Source organism: Pinus tabuliformis, chromosome 3_1 (genome assembly GCF_031772625.1).
Source record: "Pinus tabuliformis cultivar Carrire ecotype Pingquan chromosome 3_1, CPIR1, whole genome shotgun sequence".
NCBI lineage: Eukaryota > Viridiplantae > Streptophyta > Pinopsida > Pinales > Pinaceae > Pinus > Pinus tabuliformis.
This window is the reverse complement of record NC_142301.1, coordinates 343,215,217-343,240,359: the sequence shown is the minus strand read 5'-3', so window position 1 is coordinate 343,240,359 and position 25,143 is coordinate 343,215,217. Positions and strand designations below refer to the sequence as shown.

Genomic DNA, 25,143 nt, shown 5'->3' with positions numbered 1-25,143 from the left:
AGGTCAGGTCGACCCTAAAGAGAAATTGGACACCCTTGGAAGCCTATAAATACAAGTCAAGTGAACCTCATTTGGACATCATCATCAAGCATCTTCTTCTTCTCTCTTCTTTGGATTGGCTCGCACAGGTCTGAAGTTGGTTCACGAAATTGTAGGGTTTGAGATCGCACGTGTGAAGTAGGGTTCCTGGTTTGTAGCTGCGGGGTTGGAACAAGAAAATCTCGGTTTTAGCCGCTCACATGCAAGGTGCTCCCTGCGACTGGAGTGTTGCAGCCACACCCATGGTCACTAGCTCTGTGCGGCTGGGACCTAGGGTATTTTGACAGTTGACAACAGACTTTGACTGTTCACTGCAGGCTTGGGAACTTTGATTCTGATCAGTTTTGTTGTTGGGCTCATCGCTTGGATATTGTTTGGTTGGTTTTGCTGGATAGTCTTGTGATTGAAGAACTGGATCATTATACTTTCTCTTTGTTGAACATTTTATGACAATCTAATAACAAGAAGAATTTGAAAGGGTTTTCACCCTTTTGGGGTTTTTCCCTGGTCTTTGACCAAATCCTTGTGTTTTTTGTTATTGTTCTTGATTGTCTATTGTCTATTGCATTTACCATTTTATCTACAATTGCTAATTGAAGAAAAGAAGTAGGCTGAAGTGATTGTAACAGCATAGAACAACAAAAATTAACACAAGAGAGTGTTGAGGGAGTTGAAGTGCAGTAGTTGTGTAGTAACAATGGTCAGTGGTAGCAGTGAAGTGCAACAACAATGGCAGTAGGAGTGGCAGTGGATAGTGGTAGTAATGAAGTATATTATTGATTGATTGTAAGGGAGACTAAGGAATCCTATAAACTTGCGTCTGCAAACATCTTCAGACTTGGGAGTAGTTACTTCCTTCCAACCTTGTTGGTAAAACCCTTGGGAGTTTTTTACTTCCTTTCAGTTGATTGCTGGTAAACTCGTATGTTCTTCCATACATAATGAAGTTCTTTGTTGAGTGAAATCTTCTGTGTACTGATCATATGATGTGATGATGTTTTATGTTTTTGTTTTTTATGCTCTGAATGTTTAAAGGAATCTAACCAATTGTGTAAAAATAGTCAAATATTGATTCAACCCCCTCTTAGTATTTCCAACAGACCTATGCTAAAGTGCCTATCCGATACTACTATCATTAACACTCCCTCTAGCGAGAAAGGCACTTACTAAAGAGCCACCTAGAACTTGTTTTCCTCCAGTTCTAGCACAGTGTCCCATGCATTATTCTTCACCATGGATTTCCCCCAAACCCCCTAGTTTGGTGCCTCCTCAATGATGTTAGTTATTAATAACCATGTAGTTTGGAAAACTCTTCGAATGCCTAGTCTACCTAAATGTGCTCCGAGGACTCTCCACATGCTCTTGAGCATCGCTCAATGTTTGCTCAGACCACCTGGGTATCTTGACAAAACTAGAAGGAACTACTGCTTCCTCCCCACTTGAAGGTTGACTCCCTAAACTGGAAGTCTCTGCTTGTTACTCTCCCTTTGAAGCTTCCTTCTCCTTGTCCTCTGTCAGTATTGTCCTCGAACTTAACATCTCTTCTCACAACTATCTTCCTTTGCGCTGCTATGAAGATCATGTTAGCTTTTGAGGTCTCACTGTATCCAAAAAATATCCCTTCTTTCCTAAAGGCTCCAGCTTTGCCCTCTTCCCCATAGGCACATGGATGTATACTAGACAACCAAATATCCTCAAGTTTCCTATCTCTAGCTTCACTCCTGTGAAAGCTTCCTTAGGAGTCTTGGCCCCCAATATTCTATGAGTACACTTCTTTTGCACATATATTGTAGTGTTACACGCCTCTGCCCAAAGAAACATAGGTAGATGTTGGTCATGTATTGTAGCCTTGGCAGAACTGATGATGGATCGATAATTTCTCTTTGTAACCCCATTTTGCTAAGGGTTGTACAAGATTGTCATCTTCCTCTTGATCCCTACCTACTTGCAAAAATCATTGAATTCATTAGAGCTATACTCAACCCTATTGTCCGAGCTCAAGACCTTGATCTTCTTGCCTTTATGGTTCTCCACTCGGGCCTTGAACTCTTGGAATCAACGAAAGACCTCATCCTTAGTCTTCATGAAGAAGATCCAGGTTTTTCTAGAATAGTCATCAATGAACGTGACATAATATAGCACTGGTGCCAGTGACATTGGTCCACACATGCATCTGAATGAATTTGATCCAAGATCCCCTTGGACCTACTCTCGCTGCTTGGAAAAACATCCTCGACATCCTTGCCAAGTGCAGACCCTCTGCACATGCCTTGCTGCATAGTATTGAAATATTTGAAACCAGTGACAATCTCCCTTAGGAGCGGCGATGTCGTGTAGTGTAGGTGTCCCAACCTCCTGTGCCACAACTCGTGCAAGTTGTCACTATCATGTATCAAATTCTGAATAGATTTTCCCTTCAACTTGTATAAGTTGCCCTCTCTAACCCCATTAGCCATTGTTGTGCTTGGGCTAGTATACTCTGGACAAATGAGCACCTGCCCATTCTTGAACACGACCTCATTTCCTTTGTCCTCCATCTCTGAGTCTGAGAGCAAGTTCTTTTTCAGTTCTGGTACAAATAGCATGTCCTTGGCTTACAACGTTCCTTTTGACTTGAGTTGGAACTTAATGGTTCCCTCTCCCTTCATTACATACTTGGCATCATTACCAACCTCCACATGAACCCTTAAATATTTCTTGATCAGACTATTGAATAACTCTCATGCTTTTGCCATATGGCATGATGCACTATTGTCCAAGTACCAAGCACTCCTAGTGATGGTGCTAGTAGATAGACAAGGGACTGATGGGACGTCCTTCTCGAACTTTGTTGTAAACCCATTAAGCTATACCTCTGTTGATGCTATTGTTTGCTACAACTTCCCCTTTCCCTTCTTTTTCTTTGGACATTGTCATGAATAGTGCTCATTCTTATGGAAAATGGAACACTTGAGCTTGTTGAAGTCCTCCTTCCTTGGTTGTGATTCCTCACCGTTACCCTCGAAGCCCTTCCTTTCCTCTTCTTTGCTATACTAACCAAGGCCAGGTTCTCCTCTCCATCAGACATCTCCTTTCTTGTTGGCCTTAGACTCCTCTCGAGCCTCTTCCTGGATGCAATCATCCTAAAGCCTCTCCCAATTGGGAAGCTTCGCCCAAGCATAGACTCCCTTGACAAATGGTTCCCATGACTTAGTGGACCCATACAGTGCACATTGACGATCTTTGTCTCATCCACCATCTCCCCAATGGCTACATGTTTATCCCATATCTATGCGATCCTCATGAATTAGTTGGCAAGACTATCAAACCTTGATTTCTAGATGTATTTGAGCTTGTTCCTCAAGATCCTCTGCATGTTCATGTTATGATTATCACTCTTGAATAGGTCCACTAGAGCCTTAAACATCTCTTTGGCCGACTACTTCTTTGCCAAGTGTAAGATCAATTGATCCTTTATAACATCCATGATCACTCTCTGGGATCTAATGTCCTTTTCATGAGTTTCCTTGAGTGCTACATTTGTAAAAAAAAGAACGAACCTTTTATGTAATCTCATAAGGGTCATGCTCCTTTAAAAGCAACATCACCCTCGCCTTCTAGGACAGGAAGTTAGATGCTCCATCCAATCGGTCTTCAAATGTGAGACTAGCTATTTCCATTCCTAGATCTGGTAAAATATGTTGTGTGCTAAGTCCTTTTAGCACCCACAAGATTAAAAAAATATTGTTGGTTTATAGATCTACCAGGATCTCTTTACAGATGTGGTAGATCTGTTGTGAATCTTTGTGGATCTGTGTTTTGGTCCTTTAAAACACCCACAACACTCCCTCTGAAGAATGGCCTCCACCAAATCATTGTTGGTTGATCTATGCAAAACCAAGAAACTGGCCTCCCTCTTAGAGTGTAAGTTTTGATACCATGTTAAGTTTTATAAATCCTAGCTACTGGCAATTTAGTACCTAGTAAATTCCCCTGTTGTAAATTAATTTACTGCAGATCTACTATATAAAAGCATTGTTGGTGCTTTTAACAAGTAAATAAAATATAAAATGCAAAAGCAAAACACCAATCTCATACACGTGCACACAAACAAATTTTTCCCTTCAAATTTGTTGTTTCATTAATAAATTTTCTTTAGCATACAGGAGCTCTCTCATTGGAAGAATGGCCCTCTAAGGAAAAATACAAATAGTAAAACCTAGAATATTTCCAGTTGATCAAACCCACAAAATTTGTCCTTTGATCTTTTTAAATGTTGGATCCTTCTGTGAAATTTCTAAAATAGAAATCCTATTGCACTGATTAATATGTTTTTTTCTACTTATTACCTCATAAATAAGTTATCTACTTTATTCTTACGGCAAATATCGAACAATTGTCCCTGGAAAAACCCTGTTGACCACTACGTATCAATGACCCCAAGCAGTACACCCCCTTTTTTGCGAAAGGGATAGCACTTGATCAATGTGTCCGTGTCGTCCAGCTATCATCATCAACTTGACTTCCAAGATGTTATGTAAACCCTTTCTGCATGTGTATAATGTAAATAATCTCAGCAGATCCATGTCATGTATGTAACGACCTAGGTAAACCTACTTTTCTAGTGACGATCTCCATTCTGGGAGGTTTTTTGTCTCATCGATCCATTCTCGGATGGTCAACAGAGTTTTCCTCTAGTCTTACCCCAAAGCTGGAATGGATTTTGTCGCTAGGATCTTAGGTGAGTCCTGGTGTTCTTGAACGAGTCTATGTAAAATTAATTTGGGAATAATTCTAACTATTTGGTTAGGTTATTTTATTACAAATTGCTTGGTCTGCTGGATTATATTTGTGTTGCAGAAATGGGTAGTTTGTGAGGGTCTATTACAAATGGGTTTTCCCCCTTATGATGTAAAAAATATGAAAATCATGATGTGAAGTGTCTTGAGGGTTGGAAAAATAATTTATCCCCTCATAGGTTAAATCGATTAAATTTTCTGGCAAAAATTAATTAAAATCCTAAGCTAGAAATTTAATTAATTCGAGGTCCTAGGTAAATTTAAATTCTCTAAATGCAAAATTCGTTGGTCCTTGAAAATTAAATTTTAAAAAGTCCCGAGACTAAGATAAATTAACTATTTTGATAAATTTTAAACTTTTGATCCCTGGGGTTAAGTCAAAGTCAATTTTTTGGGGAAAGTTAATTAAAATGCATTTAATGAAAAATATTCGAATTTCCCCAAATATTTAAATATTTCAACGGATGAGATTAAAAGAAATTTTAATCTTCATCAATGGTCGAGATTTCTTTGACGACGATTACTCGAACTAGCCGTTGGAGGATTTATCTTTAAATAGGAAGTCATTTGTTAGTTGATCTATCCAACTTTTGAGTCGTGTGCTTAACAAGAAGCTCTTGTGTAATCTTTTTCTGGATAATAAAGAAAGACTTTGCGGTTAAGTTCTGTTGGTGTTACTTTTCATGGGAATACTGTAAAATGCGTTCTTTTCATGGATAATTTTTTCTAAAGCCATTGATGATATCTTTTGAAGAGTGATTTGAGTACATGTATCTTGCTCAGTCGCTGGGGTTTGAATAATAATCTAAATTTTGAACGTAATAGCAGGTATCTCTATTTGTCTGAGTTTTATTATTATTTTCTCGCTCTATTTTTAATGGTTGGATCGAGTTTTGCAGGGAAATCTTGATTTTAGATCCTCGGGCGTTAGGGGAAGTTTTCAGTTGGACCAGCCAACTCCCTGTGTTTTCTGAAGAAGCCAGTGAAATTAATCCCGGGCTTATCATAAGTTTTTTTCTTTATTGATGCACGAGGGTTTCAAGTTAGTGCCTTTAAAATTTAAAAATCTTTTAATTTATGTGTAGCATAATGGTAGATTTGGCTGATTAGAGCCTGTAGTTTGTAAATTTTGTAATTATTTTTCTAACATGGATTTTTCTAGGTTTTAGTTTTTATCATTGTATATATCGCTTGGTTGTTTTCTTGATTTCGTGCAGCTACAGATTTGAGGAAGAAATTTGTGTAGAGTCTACATTTAGGCCCTGCAGGGTAAGATCTGGATTTTTGGGGTTTATGAACATAATTTTCTAGGGATATTATTCAATTTTTTTGCAGTCCAAGGGTTTAAAATTTATTGGATCTGGAAATTTTCACAAAGGGTTTTGAGTTAGCATCTCCTTTAAAATTTAAAAATTTATTTTTTGTGTGGAAAATTGATAGATCTGGCTATTAAGAGCCTTAAATTATCAGATCTGAGAGTGGAGTTGGACTCATATGCCTCAGATCTGATAGATCTACCATTTTTGTGCATAGATTTGTAATTTTTTTTGGTTTTCTAACTTGGGTTTCTGGGGTTTTATTTATTTTTGTATATCTGGGTTCTGGTTTTTTTTTTTCATTTTTATGACTTTGTGTTTTGATTTTGTTATATTCATTTTTTATTTCATTCAAAAAATATTTACAAAACATTAAAAATCTAAAAAATTAAAAAATTTCAAACTTTTTTTTTGGTGACTTTGATTGCTAATGAAATAAATCAAAAGCAGAGCTTGAGCACTCACATTTAAATTTGTTTAATTTTTATGTGGCCTATGGCCCATAAAAATTTAAATTTAATGAAGTACTTTTGATTTTTTTTTTATTTGTTTGGTAACATTATAAAGTTTATTTGTCACATTAAACTTTGCTTCATAAGCTTAGTGCATTAAACTTACCTAAGGGATAATTAAATTCTAATTTAAAGTTCCTTGGTGTCTTTTGTGTTAAGTGTAAAATTTTAAATTTTGTGGTAGTGATTTCTCTGTTGTCAAGTGCGATTAATGTTTTAAAATCATTGACTATAGGAGAAAGACAATTACTTCTAGATCCGGGTTATTGAAGAAAATCATTTTTTCTAGAATCATTGCTTAGCAGTTAATTTTCATAATTCTTCATGAGATTTAATTGCTAGAATATATTGCAGTTTTGGGCGTTTACATTTAATCGTTCATGATCGTCATCTTCGCCACATTTATAAATTGCTCTCGGTAACTTGTTTTTATTTAATCTATGGTTAATTGAATATAAAAGCACTGGTCTATAATCATTTATATCTTGTGGTTGTGTCTTGGTCGTATTAGTGTTTGATTTATTTATCTCAGTTAACCAGGACTCATTTACATTCGTCAAGTTGTCCATTTTTAAAGTCTCCTAGAGCTTGTGTTTTACAGGCTATCTTCATTCATTCACCCCAGGGACTACCCCCCTTGACTTGTCTAGGAGAGAGTCTAAATGGAGTGGGTAAGGATTAGAGTGACAACCCTTACTTTGAGCATTGTCGCAGTGCCTAGATAGTTTGTGCGACAACAAACCCAATGCAGGAAAACCAGTGCAACAGATGAGTGTTTTATTATTCTTCAACAAAAATCAACATGTACAAATTACGCCCAACAATATAGAACAAGGTTTTCCGAGAAATATTTACAGACGTTCCTGAACAAGTATCTAACCTGAGAGAGAGGTTCCTCCACCCTCTGCGTCTCTCTAGCTTGCCCAGTGTCACTTTCCCTGGCCTCTGGACTAGCTTGTGCAATGCTTGCGTCACTCAAGTTAGCGTTGTCTCTCCCATCGTCAATTTGCCTAGCGTTGTCCCTTCTATTGCTCTGCGTCTTCGTCCTTGTCTCCTAGATTGATGTTGAACCCTCTCTGTCTCTTCTCCACCTGCAACTCTCCCTCTGAATTGTGCAATCTTCCAAAGGATCATCGTTTTTAGGAATTTCTGTTTTCTCTTCTTTCTTAAGCGTTTCCCACCATAGTCTAGCATTCCTTGTCAGGTTCCATGTGATTAATATAACCACATATTTCCATGAAGCTTTAGTGTCTTCTTTTCTCTGAGAAGCCCATGCATTAATCTGTTGCAGAAGGATTAATGTCTGATACCTGTTTAAACAATCAAAATTGATGAAGAAAGTATTGTTTTGATTTTCAAATTTTGTTTGAATAGGCATATCATCTCTGGCTTCTGTAGAGGCAAGATGTTGAGTCCAAGAATGGAAAAGACTCTTTTTATGATGAGAACTAACACCACCTTTTGATGTCTTTGCAGCTTTATTAGAAAAGCTGAAGGAACATGTTCTTTTCTGCTTAGTTGTGGAGGATCCACACTCATCTCCTGACTGGCTAGCCATCTTTATTTCTCGTGTAAAATTCTGAAATCTTCTTTTTCAAAAGATTTAGTTTTTCTCGTGCCAACTCAGTATCTTTTGCTAAGGATTCAAACTGACTTTCATCCTTTTCAACAAATTTAAGAGAGAGGATTTAAGAGAGAGGCTAGATGAGGATTGAGAAGCTTTTGACAATGTGAATTTAGGGCCTTCTTCTTCTATCTCAGAATATCTAGGGGGAGATCTTGATCTACTCATAGCAGTTTCAAAACTTGTGACGACTCTGCTTATTACACCTAATTGATCATTAATTTCCCTCAGCTGGTTTTCATAAGTATTCTAGTGAGCATACATTATATCTACGCTTTGATGGATATTTCTGACATGTTCTTTTACTTCTACAATATCTCTTGCCAGATCATCTATGTTTTGGGCCACACATATGGACATGTAGTTAGCATAATTTTGCATCTTTAAGTATTCTACTGGTTCAGGCTCTGTGGCTGATCTATAATGCAGAAATTGCAAATCACTCTGAATAGTACCATTTCTGAATTTAGGAGTACTATTATTGGGCTCTAGTCTTCTTTCTGGCAATTTTGCCTTTTCACCTGTCTTTTCTCTAAGTAGATTGGACATTTTCTGATCTCGGACAGGGAACATGATACATTCAGGGCAGTCTAAATGTTGACCTTGGTGTGATGTAGAAGTGATAGTTTGATATTTCTCTTTTGAATTTTCTCTCTTTTTCATGACAATATACACTGTCTGGTAATTGGCGATGATTATGACTACTTGAAGATATTGACAATATTGGTGGTATTTGTACAGAATGATTGTGTAGCAGGATCTATCAAAAGTATGCAACATGGGTAGTCCTTGGATGAGGAATTAAATTTTCCATCCAACGAGTACTCCTGCTCGAAATTTGAGTCAAAACTTAGGGAAATAAGTTGAAAATATGAGTTGAAAAAATAGTTTTATTATTTTATTATTTTTTAATCTTTTTTCTTTTTTACTCCAAAAATGGTGAATCATCCCCCATGGTTAACATCATCGTCTTGAAACCTATTGGTTCTTATAAAGTTTATTTTGGTTGTACATTTTTCTTAGGAGGCCCATTTTAGACCTCAAAATTCCCCTAATGCGTCCACCATTAGTGTCATGGCTAATATTTCTATTTCCTTGAATTTTGGCTTTTCTGCATCACTTGACTCATTAGTAGGCTTCTTTATTTTTCCTTTGACTAAATCCAATACTTTATTTTTTTTTAGGATGAGGTCTATACTCTTCTTTGATCTATCAAAAGTATGCAACATGTGTAGTCCTTGGATGAGGAATTAAATTTTCCATCCAACGAGTACTCCTGCTCGAAATTTGAGTAAAAACTTAGGGAAATAAGTTGAAAATATTAGTTGAAAAGGTAGTTTTATTATTTTATTATTTTTTAATCTCTTTTCTTTTTTACTCCAAAAATGGTGAATCATCCCGCATGGTTGACATCATCGTCTTGAAACCTATTGGTTCTTATAAAGTTTATTTTGGTTGCACATTTTTCTTAGGAGGCCCATTTTAGACCTCAAAATTCCCCTAATGCATCCACCATTAGTGTCATGGCTAATATTTCTATTTCCTTGAATTTTGGCTTTTCTGCATCACTTGATTCATTAGTAGGCTTCTTTATTTTTCCTTTGACTAAATCCAATACTTTATTCTTTTTTAAGATGAGGTCTATCCTCTTCTTTCATGCCCTGTTAAGAAACTGGATTCGTCCAAAACCCTTGGTGTGTCTCGAATCCCACAAATTGGACAAGATTAGCTGGGACACGTGTCCCCTAAAGAAGTGTGTCACGTAGCTCGTAAAGCCCGATTTGGGCTAACTTGGCACTCATTCTTGAATGTGTCTTCTACAATGAGTGTGTGGGAGCTTGTAGTAAAGGGTTCGGGAACATTTTGGAGGTGATTCAAGCAACAAGTGCATTTTGCTTCTATTTTTTTGCATCTTTATTACAGCGATTTGCATGTGCATTTTTTTTAGAAGTTTGTGCATTTTTTCCTTATTTTTTTGCAGCATTCATGTCTCAATCAAGGGTAGCAGGGAAGGGGCAAAGGAAGGGGAAGAATGTCCCCATTGGTGATGCCCTTCCTGTTCCAATTTCATTAGGGTCTACAAGTGTTCCCTCTATTGGAAGTGGGGCTGCAATAGCAGCTTCAAATGTTGAGGGCAGAATGAATTTAGAAAGACACCAGGGTCAAGAAAACAAATATCCCTTGTGGAAGTATGTCACAAGAGATCAAGGGCTAGGCAATAAGTTGAAGGGATGAGGCAATGTTGTTTTTAAATGTAACTATTGCAAAAATCATTTCAAGAGAACTTATTACCATGTGAAAGGTCATTTGTTGGCTTTACCAAGCTGTGGGATTGGAGCATGTACACAGGTGTCTTTAGCTAAGAGGAAAGAAATGGAAAAAGAGGTCAATGTTGGTTTGGCAAGGGCCGCTACATCATCTAAAAAAAACCAGAATGATGATCCTCTTCCATTTTTGAGCACAAATAACAACAAATTTCCATTTGAGAGTTTTGGTGGGGGTGTGGGTCAAGCAGCAAAAGGAAAGGTAGTAGCACTTGGTCTAATAGACAAGATTTTTTAGAAAGAGAAACAAGAAGAGCTTGATCTCATCATTGCATTCTTCTTCTATTAGAACTTCATATCCTTTAACGTTGCATGCTCACCTTTATTTCTTGAGATGTGCCGAGCTCTAAGTCAAGGGGCTCCATCAGGGTATGTGTCTCCTAGGTCAGAGAAGCTTAGAACCACATTGTTGACTAAGGCGAAGAAAGAGGTGGACAAAATGCTTGAGCCTATTAAATCAGCATGGCCAACGTCTGGGCTTAGTATTTTTTTTATGGATGGACAGATCCAGGACGCCACCCACTCATCAACTTCATGGTGTCTTCCTTGAATGGACATGTTTTCTTGAAATCATTGGATGCACTTGGACAATACAAGGATGCACAATATATTGGTGAGTTGTTCATTAAAGTTATTGAAGATGTAGGTGTTGATTCTTGCGTGCAAATCATTATAGATAATGCACCTATTTGCAAGGTTGTTGGCATGATTGTGGAAGCTAAATATCCACAAGTATTTTGGAAACCTTGCATTTTCCATTCCTTGAATTTAACACTTAAATCTATTGCTTCTGAATTGGAAGTGTTATTAATGATGCACAACATATCTGCAACTTTGTACAAAATCATACAAATGCCCTCACAATCTACAAGGAATACACCCATCTATCATTGTTGAAGATTGCAAATACACAGTTTACCTCTTCATTCATCATGTTGAAGAGGTTGAGGGAGGTCAAGGCCACTCTTGGGGCCATGGTTATTTCAGAGTTTTGGTCTTTTTGGAGAAAGACAAATCAAGCTGCCTCAAAAAGAGTCAAGGACACAATGTTAGATGATGCTTGGTGGGAGAGGGTAGATCTCACTATTAAGATCATGGACCCTATCATTGCTTTGCTACGATTTGCAGATACAAACCAACCCATCCTAGGAGAGGTTTATGAGGGATGGGATTCCATGATTGAGTCCGTGAGGACCATTATTTTACAGAGTGAGTGCCCTGAGTATGAGACATCATTAGAGGCCTTCTTCACCACCATACAGGATATTCTTGTCAGCAAATGGGACAAGAATTGCACACCTTTGCATTGTTTGGCTCACTCATTGAACCCAAAATACTATAGCCATGAGTGGTTGAATGGTGGACCTTCCCGCAGATTCCCTCCTCACATGGATGGTGAAATTTCATAGGGGAGGAAGGATGCATTGAGGCAGATTTTTCAGGATAGAGCATCCCTTGATGAGGTGGAGGATGCCTTTACAGAGTTTTCCACTAGCACTGGTTGATTTGCAGGATATGATGTGATTAGAGACAAGGGGGCTAAGAAGCCCTATTCTTGGTGGGCAACTCATGGGGCAACAAGCCCTCCTCTACAGCAGTTATCCATGAGGTTCCTCTCTCAGGTGACTTCATCCTCTTGTTGCGAGAGGAATTGGAGCACATATGGGAATTTGTATAGTGTCAAGAAGAGCAGGCTTGAGCAGTCCTGGGCAGAGACAATGGTGTATGTGCACACCAACCTTCGTCTCATTTACAGGCAGAGGGATGAGTGGTTGAAGGGAAAGACAAAGATGTGGGATGTCTTTACTGATGGTATGGGTTTGGACAACAGTGTTGAGTTAGCATTGGCCAACTTGGATCTTAATGACCTAGTGCTAGAGCCTGTCACTTTTGATGATGGTTATATTGTTAAGGGGTCATCCTCCACACTAGCAGATGCAAAGATGACATTGGATATAGGGGAGGAGGATGCAACAAAGGAGAGCGGTGTGGACCATGAGAGTGATGTTGATTTTGATGATGATAATTGATAACTCATGAGCTACCTATTGTGTCTTGTGCCCCATGTCAGGTGACTTAGATGCCTTGTAGTTGGATGCTCCTTTTAATTTGTTTTCCCCCTTCATTGAGTTAGACATTGTCCTTGAAGATGGTAGACTTGAATTCTTATATGATCCTTATTCAAATTTCTTAAAACTCCTTATTCTCCTTTCAAAAGATCTTTGCGCTGCCTTTTTCCCTTCTGCGCCTTATCTTTGATGCCATGTTAGAAAATCAGAAAGGCAATTTTTTTTCTTTATATTGATAATTACTTGTGATATTCTTATGTTTTCTTATGTTCCTCTCTTATCTTTAGTTCATCAAGCGATTACCAAAACAATAGCACAAAGATCATAGAAACCAAAAGTAGGCGGACAACGAGGGTAAAACCCCTATCTAGGGGAAAACCCAGTCAACAACTCTTCCTTAATAATGATATAATCCAAGACTTCTTGACCTAGACACATACCTCCTCCACACCAAGTTAGTCTTTTCTTCCTTTTGTAGATGATCACCCTTTCAGCAACAACTTCAACCTAGTAGCAGCAACTTCAACCCAATAGTTAACCCAACAAAACTTCAACCCAGCAGTTATCTCAGCGAAACTTCGACCCAACAGAGTCTTCGTCCTTCCAGCAAATAGCTCAGTAAAGCCACACGAGTGAGAGATATGACCCAAAAATTTTGATCTTGTCCTTTCCAGCAATTCTCCTTCTCCTCTTGGAATTTCGCACTTTTTCTGCCTCCTCCTCTTGGATATCGAACTTGTGTGAGAGAGTGTCCAAATGAATTCAAGCTGCTTCAGTATAGACCCTTTTGGTGAGGTCGAATTACCCTGTTTGAAGCCAACTTGGTCTCCTTGAGGCCAACTTGGTGTGGAGGTGACAAATACCTTATTTGACTCAATAATAAATCTTTTTAAATAATCCAAAAGCCCAAGAAGTGTCTCTTTAGATGGAAAATGACTCTAATGACTCAGAATAAATCCTACAAGTCCTCAATGAGGACTTTGACCTAAAACATGATGACCCAATCATGAAACTCATGCTTTAATAAGTCATATTAATAATAACAATAAATTAATTTTCTTTCTTTTGATAAATACATTTCATTATGACTCAAATACAATTTATGAAGACTGAACCTAGCTACATTCTTCAACAGGCAAGTGGTGCTATGGCATGTTGGAACCTGTGCAGGAGGTTGGAGCGTCCATCCAGTAGCAGTAGGTAAACAGGGTGTTGGAGCATCCTTCAGGTCAAAGTCTGTAAACCTAGGCGTTGTAGTGTCCATCTAGTAGCAGTTGGTAAACAGGGTGTTGGAGCATCCTTCAGGTCGAAGCCTGTAAACCTGGGCATTGGAGCGTCCTTCCAGTAACAGTTGGTAAACAGGGTGTTGGAGCATTCGTTAGTTTGTAGCCTGTAAACCAGGGGGTTGTTGTCTCCCTTAGTTGTAGCTAAAAATGATGGAAGTTGGAACTTCCTACTCATGTGCTTATTGAAGACAAATATTAAGAAGCATTTAGTGGTTTTTCTCCTGGAAGGGTTTCCACCTAAAATCTTTGGTGTCTACTGTCTTGATTTTGTGCATTATTGAATGGTGTTAATGATTGTTTATGTTTAACTAATGTTAATAATGTTTAATGCTCTGAAAAGTTAAAAATACTAATTGAAGTAAGAAACACTGATTCACCCCCTCTCAGTATTTCTAACAAATTGTTCACCAAATCACTCGAGCTAAATCCTTTGATGGTGCGACAAACATTAAAAACTACAAAATAAATCCATTTTTTTCAAATTTTTAAACACAAAAACCAACAACATCACCAAATAAACACAGTGGCACACAAATATGGAAAAAACATGAATATATATGATGTAGTGGATACCAAATGATAAATCAAAGTTAAAACATCAACTCTCAATACTAAGAATAGAAAGTCGCACGAAATGAAGACATCATCCTGAAGAGCACAATATATACTGTATGTCAACAAAATTGTGTGTGCACACATGCATGGAAAACTCTGCTAAAAAGATATACTAATGTCACATAAGCATGCTGATCATTAACAGCGGATTTGCATGGGCAAATTCACTGCTAACATGACCATTGCTTTGTGACGACTTTTCATGTTCTGAAAAATTGCATGTACAATGCAGACCAAGCACTCCGCAATGTGATGATTGTTCAATTAAACACTCTGCTAATTTGCAATATTCCACCAAGCTTGAAATAAAGATATCATCCTGAAGAGCACAGAATATGGTGCATCCCAAAATTATGTGTGCATTCCTACATGGAAAACTCAAATAAAAATAGCAGTGAAGTCCCATGCAAAACCCTCAATAATATATCCTTGCTATCTGAAGATGTTTTGAAAATAGAACTTGATGTTGAACTTAAATATATACTCATGTCACATGAATGTGTTGATCATTAATAGTGGATTTGCATGGGAAATTCACTGTTAACATTACCATTGCTTGGTGATGGCTTTCCCTGTTCTGAAAAAATGTGTGTACAATGCAAAGCAAGCACTCCTCCCATGTGATGAATGTTCAATTAAAGACTAAGCACATTTGCAATATTCAACCAAATATTATGGATGCAGGAACAGATACGGGGACACCTCAAACACTTTTTTTCTTCTGTGTAGTTCATTGCACCAGAGATTGATGCTAGCTACATCAATGGAAAACCCACTCGTGTGTAGGTGAACCAATTATCTTTCATCTAGAGATTACTCCCAAGAAGTGAGCATGTCAATCTCAGTGGGATTGGAACCCGAGTGGAGAGGATAATAGTTACTCCTCCCAACCACCCGAGCTATACCCACTTGATGACACCTCCTGGACACTTATTGAGAGAACCTGCAAATTCATTGTTAACATGACCATCACTTTGTGATGGTTTTCCCTGTTCTAAATAAATGCATGTACAATGCAAAGCAAGCACTCCTCCCATGTGATGAATGTTCAATTAAACACTAAGCTAATTTGCAATATTTCGTCAAAATTTGTGGATGCAGGAACAGATATGGGGACACCTCTCAGACACTTGTGGAGAGAATGTGCAAATCCATTGTTAACATGACCATTGCTTTGTGATGGCTCTTCCTGTTTTGAAAAAATGCATGTACGATGTAGAGAAGCACTCCCCTCATTTGACAAAAGTTCAATTAAACACTGAGCTAATTTGCAATATTTCACCAAGTTTTGTAGATGCAGGAACGGATAGAGGGACACATCCTAGACACTTATGGGGAGAACCCTCCCAAATTTTGGGGAATGTCACAAGGGATGTTGGTGTCTCTAAGATAGATGACTTGCCCCAATTTTTAAATATATAAAAATTAATAATTTTCAATAATTAAGAGAAAATTTATAAAATAAGTGCAGCAACATGTAACGAACAAAGTTCGTATACTTAGAGGAATGTTCTGATACCAATGTAACGAACAAGGTTCATTATAGCAAGTTAAACACTCCAAAAGACTTGGAATATGTAGATCTCCATTGAAGATACAAGAATATATATTAAAATGTATAAATGAGAATGATGTTACAAATGAGAGTGAGGGTTTGCTTATATACCCTAGGCAGGTGTCCCTTTATGAATGGTCATGTCCTTTAGGGACATACCTCTTCATTAACTAATTACTAATTAATCATTATTTATGATGTGTTATTATTATTTATATTTACATTATTTATATCTATATTTTATTCATAACATTGCCTTCCTCCTCAAAAAGCTTTGTCCTCAAAGCTTGCTGATGAAAAGGCTTGATCTCTTTTTCTGTTTCGAATGTCTTCTTGTCTCGAAATTGTCATCTTCGTTGATACAAGTTGATATGATCCTTGGAGTGATAAATAAAATTGCTGCACAGAGGAAGTATCTGACCATCCTAAATTAATCTTCTGTGGAATCTTTCGATTAGTGGAAATTTGTGATGAGTTGTTATCATTGGACTGAGTTGTGCGTACTTCAGTATCCCCTTCTGAACATAAGTTTGTTGTTTATGCTCTGAGTGAGACGAATTCATAGATTGGTTGAGATGTATATTTTTGTGATTTGGATGTAGATAAGGAGTTTGTTTGGTTTGTCCTTCCTTTATCATGTGTGTCGCAAGATTCTACTTTACTTCAGGTTCTGATGTCGTCGAGTTGGTTACATAATTTTCACTTGGGTTTTTCATCGTTTGAACTGCAACTTCTGAATATGTTTTTCTTTCAACTGGGTTGTCATCTTATTGAGTTCTGATATTGACTAGCTCGATATACATTCCTTTTTCTTCAACTTGGATGGTTATGTCTAAAGACTTCGATACATCTTTCATGTTTAGTTTTTCTAGTTTGTTTTTCAAGGTTTTTTTGTCATTTTTAAGTTTTTTAATTTGCATCAATAATTTCTCGTTGTGGTCCTTGAGACGTGTAACTTCTTCATTTTGTCAGTAGCAATTTTGTCAACTTCCCTTTGCATATTTTGTATCACCTTTTCACTTTCTTGAGAAATTATTTTTGAGATATCTCGTATATCTTTTGGTGTTACTGAATTCAACTTCACTGTAACATTCTGTAGTGTTATTTTTTTCTTTTTGTAAGAAAATGTCAAAAACTTATTTTTCGTATTTAGGATGAAAGACCCTAGAGTGTGCATCCAGGGTGAACCCAAAATAATGTCACCTTGAGTGTTCCATAGGGTTTGAACTGAAAATTGCAATATAAATGTATAATCCCCAATGTTTAACTGTAAGTTGGTTATGTCGTATTTTTTGTTGCCAAAATAGTCTAATTTTTCGTTTTTATTTGATTCGGGAATCACTAATTGGTTTGCGATTTTAGGTTTTATATAATTTTTATCTTCGGCAAGTGAAATAGCAATAGTAACATCTTTTCCTGCAATAGACCCTTTAATTCTAAATAGCACTGAAGCATAATTATGTGAGGTTTCTGAAAATCTTCCTTCATTTCAAGATTAGAATCCGTTCTTTTTTCTTCAATGGTTGACTCCATTTGTTTTGTTGAGATGGACTTAGGGTTTTAAAGGTAACCCTTTCTAATCTTTACAGTAAAATATTACTCCTCTTTTTCTTTTTCTTTTTTAAATAACCTTTCGAAACTTATTATTCCTTCAAAACCCCTTTTTATATAATAAAATTTTTTAGAAAAGAAAATATATATATATATATATATATATATATATATATATATAGTTATTTTCTCTTTTTCTTTTTGATATATAATTACTTTGTAATTTTGTGGAAATTTTAATTCCTTTTGAAAGAGGGCTTGAATGAAGGGACGATTGTACGGACACGTCTGTACAAATTGTGGCACACTGATTTTGTAATGGCAGTGTGATGTGCTAAATATGTGATAAACAGGATGCGTGGTAGATAAATATGGCCTTTAGGTTGGAGTCAATTAAAATAATGTTGTCACCCACGATTTTAGCGTTGTCACCCACTTTTTATTTTGGTGTTACTAATCAACGACTCTACTATCCAAAGGCATATTTTACCCACATAACAATTTGCCTGACCAAATGTAGGCGTCACAATAGCCCTCTTCTACAATTCAGCTCTGTAAAATGACGACTGTGTACAAGCGGTGGTTTAGACGGCCTTCGCCGCTGGCTATGGTCGAGACAAGGGCAGATGGCAGCGAAGCGGCTTCAAACAAGGTTGGGGCTCCGGTGGCGGCAACATGGACAGGCGGAGGAGGGATGGGCTCCAGCGATGGCTATGGGCGGTGGCAGCTGTGTTGGCGGCAACAGTTGTTTGCAATGGAAAGTGACGGTAAGTAGGAGTGGTGGTGTCGGTGATCCTGGTGCAGGCAGAACCACACTAACGTGGTCGTGTTGATGGAAGTTCTGTCGGTGGGTGGTGTCAAGCAGTTGCAGTTGCTTCGATTAGTAGGGCGGCGACGACTGTTTTGACAAACGACAACGTTTTTTTCTTTTAGTTTTTATTTATGTAAGGTTTTTTTTTTTTACAACTTCTACTTTTTTGGTTTCTAAACTTTTTTTTATATATTTTTTGATTTCCGATTTTTTTTTGTAATTGTATTTTATTTTTATTTTTTTAATAATATTTTATATATATTTTTTGGCTCCTTAAATCTTGACTTTTTTGTATAATTATTTTGATTTTTTTTAAATATATATTTTCTCTTCTTTTTTTCTCCTTAATAGCCAAGGGCATGACGAAAATGGAGAAACTCCAACTTGAGAAGTGAAACGCTCCAGTTGCGATGACAACAAGGTTGATGAAGGCTTGATGGCCAAAGGTCGGTTCAGACTAGCTCCGTGCAGCGGGTGAGCTGCCAGAAGATCGAACAACTCTAATACCAATGTAATGAACAAAGTTCGTATGCCCAGAGGAATGCTCTAATACCAATGTAACGAACAAGGTTCGAGTTAAAACACTCCAAGAGACTTGGAATATGTAGATCTCTATTGGAGATACAAGAATATATATTAAAATGTATGAATGAGAATGATGTTACAAATGAAAGTGAGGGCTTGCTTATATACCCTAGGCAGGGGTTCCTTTGTGAACGGTCATGTCTTTTAGGGACATACCTCTTCATTAACTAATTACTAATTAATCATTATTTATGATAGTGTTATTATTATTTATATTTTCATATTTTATATCTATATTTTATTCATAACACAACATCCATGATCCAATTAGCAATTATATGGTGTGTGTCTCTATCTTGTTATGAATAGCACAATTCAAAAACAGCAAATGTGCATTGGGAAATTCACTTGTCAATTCATAACTAAATTTAATTGCTCTCATAACAAAACAAAGTTGGTACCAAGTGCCGTGAATAAGTTTTTGCCCTTTGCCATTGGACCTTACAGAGATTTAAATCACACTGAGAAATTTAATCTGGAAAATAACATTTACGGGATAAAAAGCAATTACAAATCTAACAATCTTATAAGTGTACAAGCTTAAGCACATTATTTCCATGAGATAAAAATTAAACAGGTAGAAAGTGGAAGCAGTGCCCTAATAGTAGTAATAATACCTGTGGATGTCATGGACCTGCCCCCAATAAGTAAACAGTTTTTTTCTGTTTTAAGATGTTTTCAAGCACAGCCCGGGTATTTGGGGATGTCTCCCTAAAGACTGGTGTGTCCCATTCAGCAGGGAGCATCTTCAATGGTGATCCCGTGCTCAGAGAGTGTGAGGAGTGTGGGCGACGTGTCCCCAATCCCAATGGATGCACCTCCTTGGAACATTGCTAATTTTGTGTATCTGAATTTGGTCCAAAGTTAATTGTTGCTAATATACATAAACTGAAATTATATGTATTCTGTGACTTATTTGATCAGTGAATTTCCAACAAGAGTGTCAGAGACACACCTTTGGGTCTGCTTAATTAGAGATATTCATATGCTTTTTCAAATATCGTAATATGCATCACAATTGATTTCGAGACTGTTTATTTTGACACCCTCTAAGAAGAAAAATTATCTAGCAACCATGTCTCATACTTTAAATTTCCAAGCACCTTGGGTTCTTTTCAGAGTGTGTATGTTTTCTTGACCTTAAAATAAACTCATTCTTCCCCATCTCTCTGAATTTAGATTGTCTACTTATCCTAAATGTTAATCACAGTAAGTGATGTGATATTTAAATTTCTAAATTGATGGAGACATAGTGACTAAACTTTGATTTATTCAATCATATGGAGTTTTTACTCTTTTGTTTTTCTCTGGGAAATTGTGACCCTCCATTGGATTCATTTCTGACCTACATGCTAATTTCTCTTGTGCAGTTTCCACTGCTTTCAAAGTGTGGTAGATTACAAACACTAGCAGCTGAAGCCCGCCAGTCAAATAAGGACAAGTTGGAACTTCATGATTTTCCTTGGGGTGTCGAGGCTTTTGAGATCTGTGCCAAGTTCTGCTATGGAATGTCAATCACTCTAAGTGCATTGAACATAGTGGCAATTCGATGTGCTGCTGAGTATCTTGAAATGACTGAGGACGTAGAAAAGGGAAATCTGATAGTCAAATTAGATGTCTTTCTGAATTCATGCATTTTTCACTGCTGGAAGGATTCTATCACCACATTGAAAACTACTAAGGCATTTATGCCTTGGTCTGAAGATCTCAAGATTGTCAGCCGATGCATTGATGCAATTTCTTCCAAGGCAGTGGTAAGGCCATCAAAGGTGGATTGGTCATATACTAGAAACCTTCAGGAAAAAGAGAAAGGAACATCCCAGATTTCTGCAAACCCAACATGTGATGGAATTCAGAACCGGAAACATGATCCCGTTCCTAAAGATTGGTGGGTTGAAGACATTGCTGAGCTGGAAATTGATGTTTACTGGAGAGTAATGGTAGCTATTAAGTCCACTGGCAAGATATCTCACAAGGTTATTGGAGAAGCACTACGAGTGTATGCTTTTCGCTGGTTGCCAGGCATGTCAAAAGAGCAGGTTTTAACAGAGTCAAGCAGAGGAATCACTCATAGCTATTCCTCTGACTATGTTGACATTGCTACTAAACATGGACATCTGTTGGAGACTATTGTAAGTTTGCTACCACAAGAGAAGGGTTCAACCTCATGTAGTTGCTTGCTGAAATTGCTCAGGGCAGCGACCATACTAGGTGCCTCACCTTCTTCAAAGATGGAACTTGCTAGACGAGTTGGACTGCAGTTGGAGGAAGCCTCCTTGAATGACCTCCTTATTCCATCTCTCTCTTATTCTAATGAAACTCTATATGATGTGGACCTTGTACAGACAATCTTAGAACACTTTATGACACAGAATCAGAGCCCTCCTACCAGCCCCTGCACAACACAAGCATACGAGAAAAGGCGAACGCGATCTGCTGAAAATCTTGATTTTGTTGAGAGCAGGAGATCAACAGCTGCAACACACAGTGCAAAGTTGAAGGTGGCAAAACTCGTGGATGCATATTTGATAGAGATAGCTCGAGATGCAAATCTACCCATTTCAAAATTTGTAGCTCTTGCAGAGGCTATACCAGATTTTGCACGTCCTGTACATGATGACTTGTACAGAGCAATTGATATATACCTCCAGGTACCTTGATAAATTTTTATATTTCTTCAATTTGAAAGTTGGAGGTCCAGCTCCTTTTATAGTATCATAGCAATGTTATTACACATTAATTTGTGCTTGACTTCCATTCTTGCCAATCATTGTGGTGAACGAATTCTGTAGGAACATCCTGGATTGATTAAATCTGAGAGGAAAAGGATTTGCCGTCCTCTGGATTGCAAGAAGCTGTCGATCGAGGCTTGCATGCATGCTGCTCAAAATGAACGCCTACCACTACGTGTTGTAGTTCAGGTGCTTTTCTTTGAGCAGGTAAGAGCTGCCATGGCAGGGGGTCTTGGAGTAAATGAATTACCAAACAATATTAAAGCCTTGATATCAGCTCCAGAAGGTGATTCTCATGATGTAGCACAATCAAGCTCATATGATGATGGATGGGACACACTGCAGCAAAATGTCAATTCCCTGAAAGGGGATCTAGCAAAGATGAAAATGCAGCTGACAGAGGCAGACAAAGAACGGCATGATCTACGGCAAGAAATTGCAAAAAGCTCAAAGTCAAAGGGTCTTCGTGCTTTCCCCTCTAAGCCAAGAAAGATTTTCGGTAAACTATGGTCAAGTAACAAGAGTAGTGTTGGTGAAAAGCTTTGAGAATACGGTACCATTGAAGACTTTCCAGCTTTCGCAAACTTGTGTGTGCTGCTGGTTGTTGTGACGTGTGAATGAGATATGTAACTGGACGTTTCTTCCATGCTCACATGTTGTCACATGTCTAATGTTTTTGAGATGTGAGCAAGAGGAAAGACGGAGAGATCTCAATAAGATTAAAAATCCATCACGTGTTTACAACTACCACAAATGCTCCTAGGCATAAGTGAGCAGGTTTTGGTCATGCACTGGCTCTCTGATGTTATTCAGAAAATGATCAGATGCAATGCTCTGCGAAACATCAAGCCAGTAATGTATTTTGAGTGGAATTATATCAAGAGAGATTGGTAACATTAAGAGTTATCTAACATTCATAGCCTTTATTGAGTAGGAATGGTTCGTGGCATATTGGAACATAACTTGTCATAAAGTCCGTATTGTTGTACTGGTTGTGCACTCAGTCCCCTATATTACCGAGTGACCACAGGAAATGCTGTGTTGAGAACTTGGTAACTTTCAAAAATTTCTAAAACGTTTGATTTTGAGTGGAAATGATACTGGCCAGTCGAAGAAATATGGCAGAAAATGTTTTCTCTGTGCACCAAGTGTCTGTTCTTGCCGGCAAAGTGAGCAGAGAAAGTGAGACATTAGATTTGAAGCAGAAAGAATTGATCCGCTTGCTGACAGTCACTTTGGAGGTTTCGTTCAATTTCCTGGCCATTTTAGCCACTGGCCCAAGGCAGAAGGTGGAATAATTGCAGCTACAAATATATATAAGAGTATTCATTTGAATGTGAGCGGTTGTCACCTTATTACGACAGCTCAAGAAAATTTTGACTGTAATGTACTAATAAAAATGTGAATATTAGTATAATTTAGGTGCTACTTACAAAGTGCAATGGCAATGATATCAGCAATAATATCCATTAATTGTATTTAATTGTTTTATGAAATATACTGACCAAACTTGTGTGTATTTATAGAACGTATTTTCTGCTTACAACTAAATATGGTATGAGTAATTTGTTCATGAGAAGTCGGGCACATCTTATATTTTGTATTTATTGCCTAATATGAAGATTTTTCAGCGTTGCTACATTCAACGTTAATTCTTCAAACTCTTTGCCTAGAAGTACCAACTTTATCATGATATTTTGCCCGTCTTTATCATGCTCTATCCATATCATTCATTGTTGCAAAAAGAAGGAAAATCAAAATTCAAAGTTGTGAAATCAAAGTCGAACTTACATAGTCAAAGGTTGCAGAATTACACATCAGTTGTGGAATTATTACATTATTAACTCAACAACAAAGTTATTTGAGGTATATCTCTATGTTTCTCATAATTATGCTACCATATTATCATTACAGTTACACAAATAAACCTACCAATGCTATAACCATTCCTCAACTTCTACCCAACTATTACATATTTCTGTAGACTTCACATTCAGTGGCCTCTCTATCCTAGTGCCCAACTCGACCATTATTTTAGTTTGTGGGGATGGTTGCATGGGGTATTTGCCAACCTTCACGCTGGACAGATTAATTTGAAAATTCTGATTAGCCATCTCATTGTTGAACTCACACTTCAGTACCAACCCCCCGTAAATTCGTCAACCTGCATGCCAACTTGTGTTGCCAAAAGTTAAAAGGAAAAAATGTAATTAAAGAGAAGTGGTTGATTATGGGTGAAAATTGCAAGTAATAATGATGTATCGTGCCTTTATCACTCTATTTAATGTTGAATTATTTGGATTAATGCCCAATTATCAAAATTAGATGCCAATCATTATGGAAACGATGTGCAAGTAATGAAAATTACTAATGAGCTATTATCGAAAGTAAAGATTTGTCAACTTTACAACAAATTTAAAACAGATTTGGCATGAATGGGCAATCGATGTGAAATTTTTCGCTTATAATAGCACTACAGAGGCCCGTTGTATTAGCCAAATGTAGTAGGGAAGATAATATTAAGCAGTAGGTAACGTAGTTTGCAAATTGTAGGTCATTGCAGAAGTTATAATCAATCGCAAAGTTCGTTAGCAACCATGGGTTAGCAACCATGGGAGGAGCACTAAATAGGCAATAACTTGCAGATACAGATTTCATCTGCAATAACCCAGAAGTGCATCACATACTCCAGCAACTGGAATGGATGGCATTCTTTAATAGACTTGATGGTCTAATACAATGATGTTATTGCTAGTTTGTCACTAGCTATGTAGAATGCCACGAGAGTTTGAGGTTTAATGGCGGACGTTACATAAAAAGCAATTGTGGAGGTATTCCGCAATAGGAAAGCAGTTGTTCAAAAGTAAAATAGACTCCTGCAATGCCAACGAAAGCTTCCTACATGCTAGTGAAAGGAAATGAATAAAAAGAAAAAATGCTACCAAATCCATGACACTAGGTAGCTCTGCATGTTATGGGGTACATCACTTATGAAGAAGGCACAACATAGTGCCATCCTACCATGTTAAGCTGGTGAAACATTTGAGACACCAAAGAATTGTCAACAGTCAATATTACTTAATGAAGTCACTCCAGAGGATGGATACAGATGTCCAATCATGAAGAGAAGCAGTTGTAGGGCACCATGGATTGATTAAATCACGGGTTGTGGGTGCCTTGCAAAGAAAACAACCATATTTCACATGGGACGTGTTCGTCAACAATCCTGAAGCAACTACAGCATCAACGCCACTTATTGAAGAACCACCACATGCTTCAAAACCAACAGAAGAGTCCTTGGATACTATAGAGCTTGCATCGATTGCTACAAAGGTCGTTGAGCCCA

General features: G+C 37.5%; 1 protein-coding gene across 1 annotated transcript in view; it reads left to right on the top strand.

Moving 5' to 3' along the window:
- Window positions 1-23,280, top strand: part of LOC149187130 (BTB/POZ domain-containing protein At1g67900-like) — a 152,272-nt gene extending 128,992 nt beyond the window's left edge. Inside the window, exons 3-4 of the mRNA XM_089411292.1 lie at window positions 20,436-21,716; window positions 21,858-23,280. Of these exons, the coding sequence (XP_089267418.1) occupies window positions 20,436-21,716; window positions 21,858-22,343 (1,767 nt within the window). The 3' untranslated portion in view covers window positions 22,344-23,280. The remainder of the gene's footprint in view (window positions 1-20,435; window positions 21,717-21,857) is intronic.
- The last annotated feature ends 1,863 nt before the right edge of the window (window positions 23,281-25,143 follow it).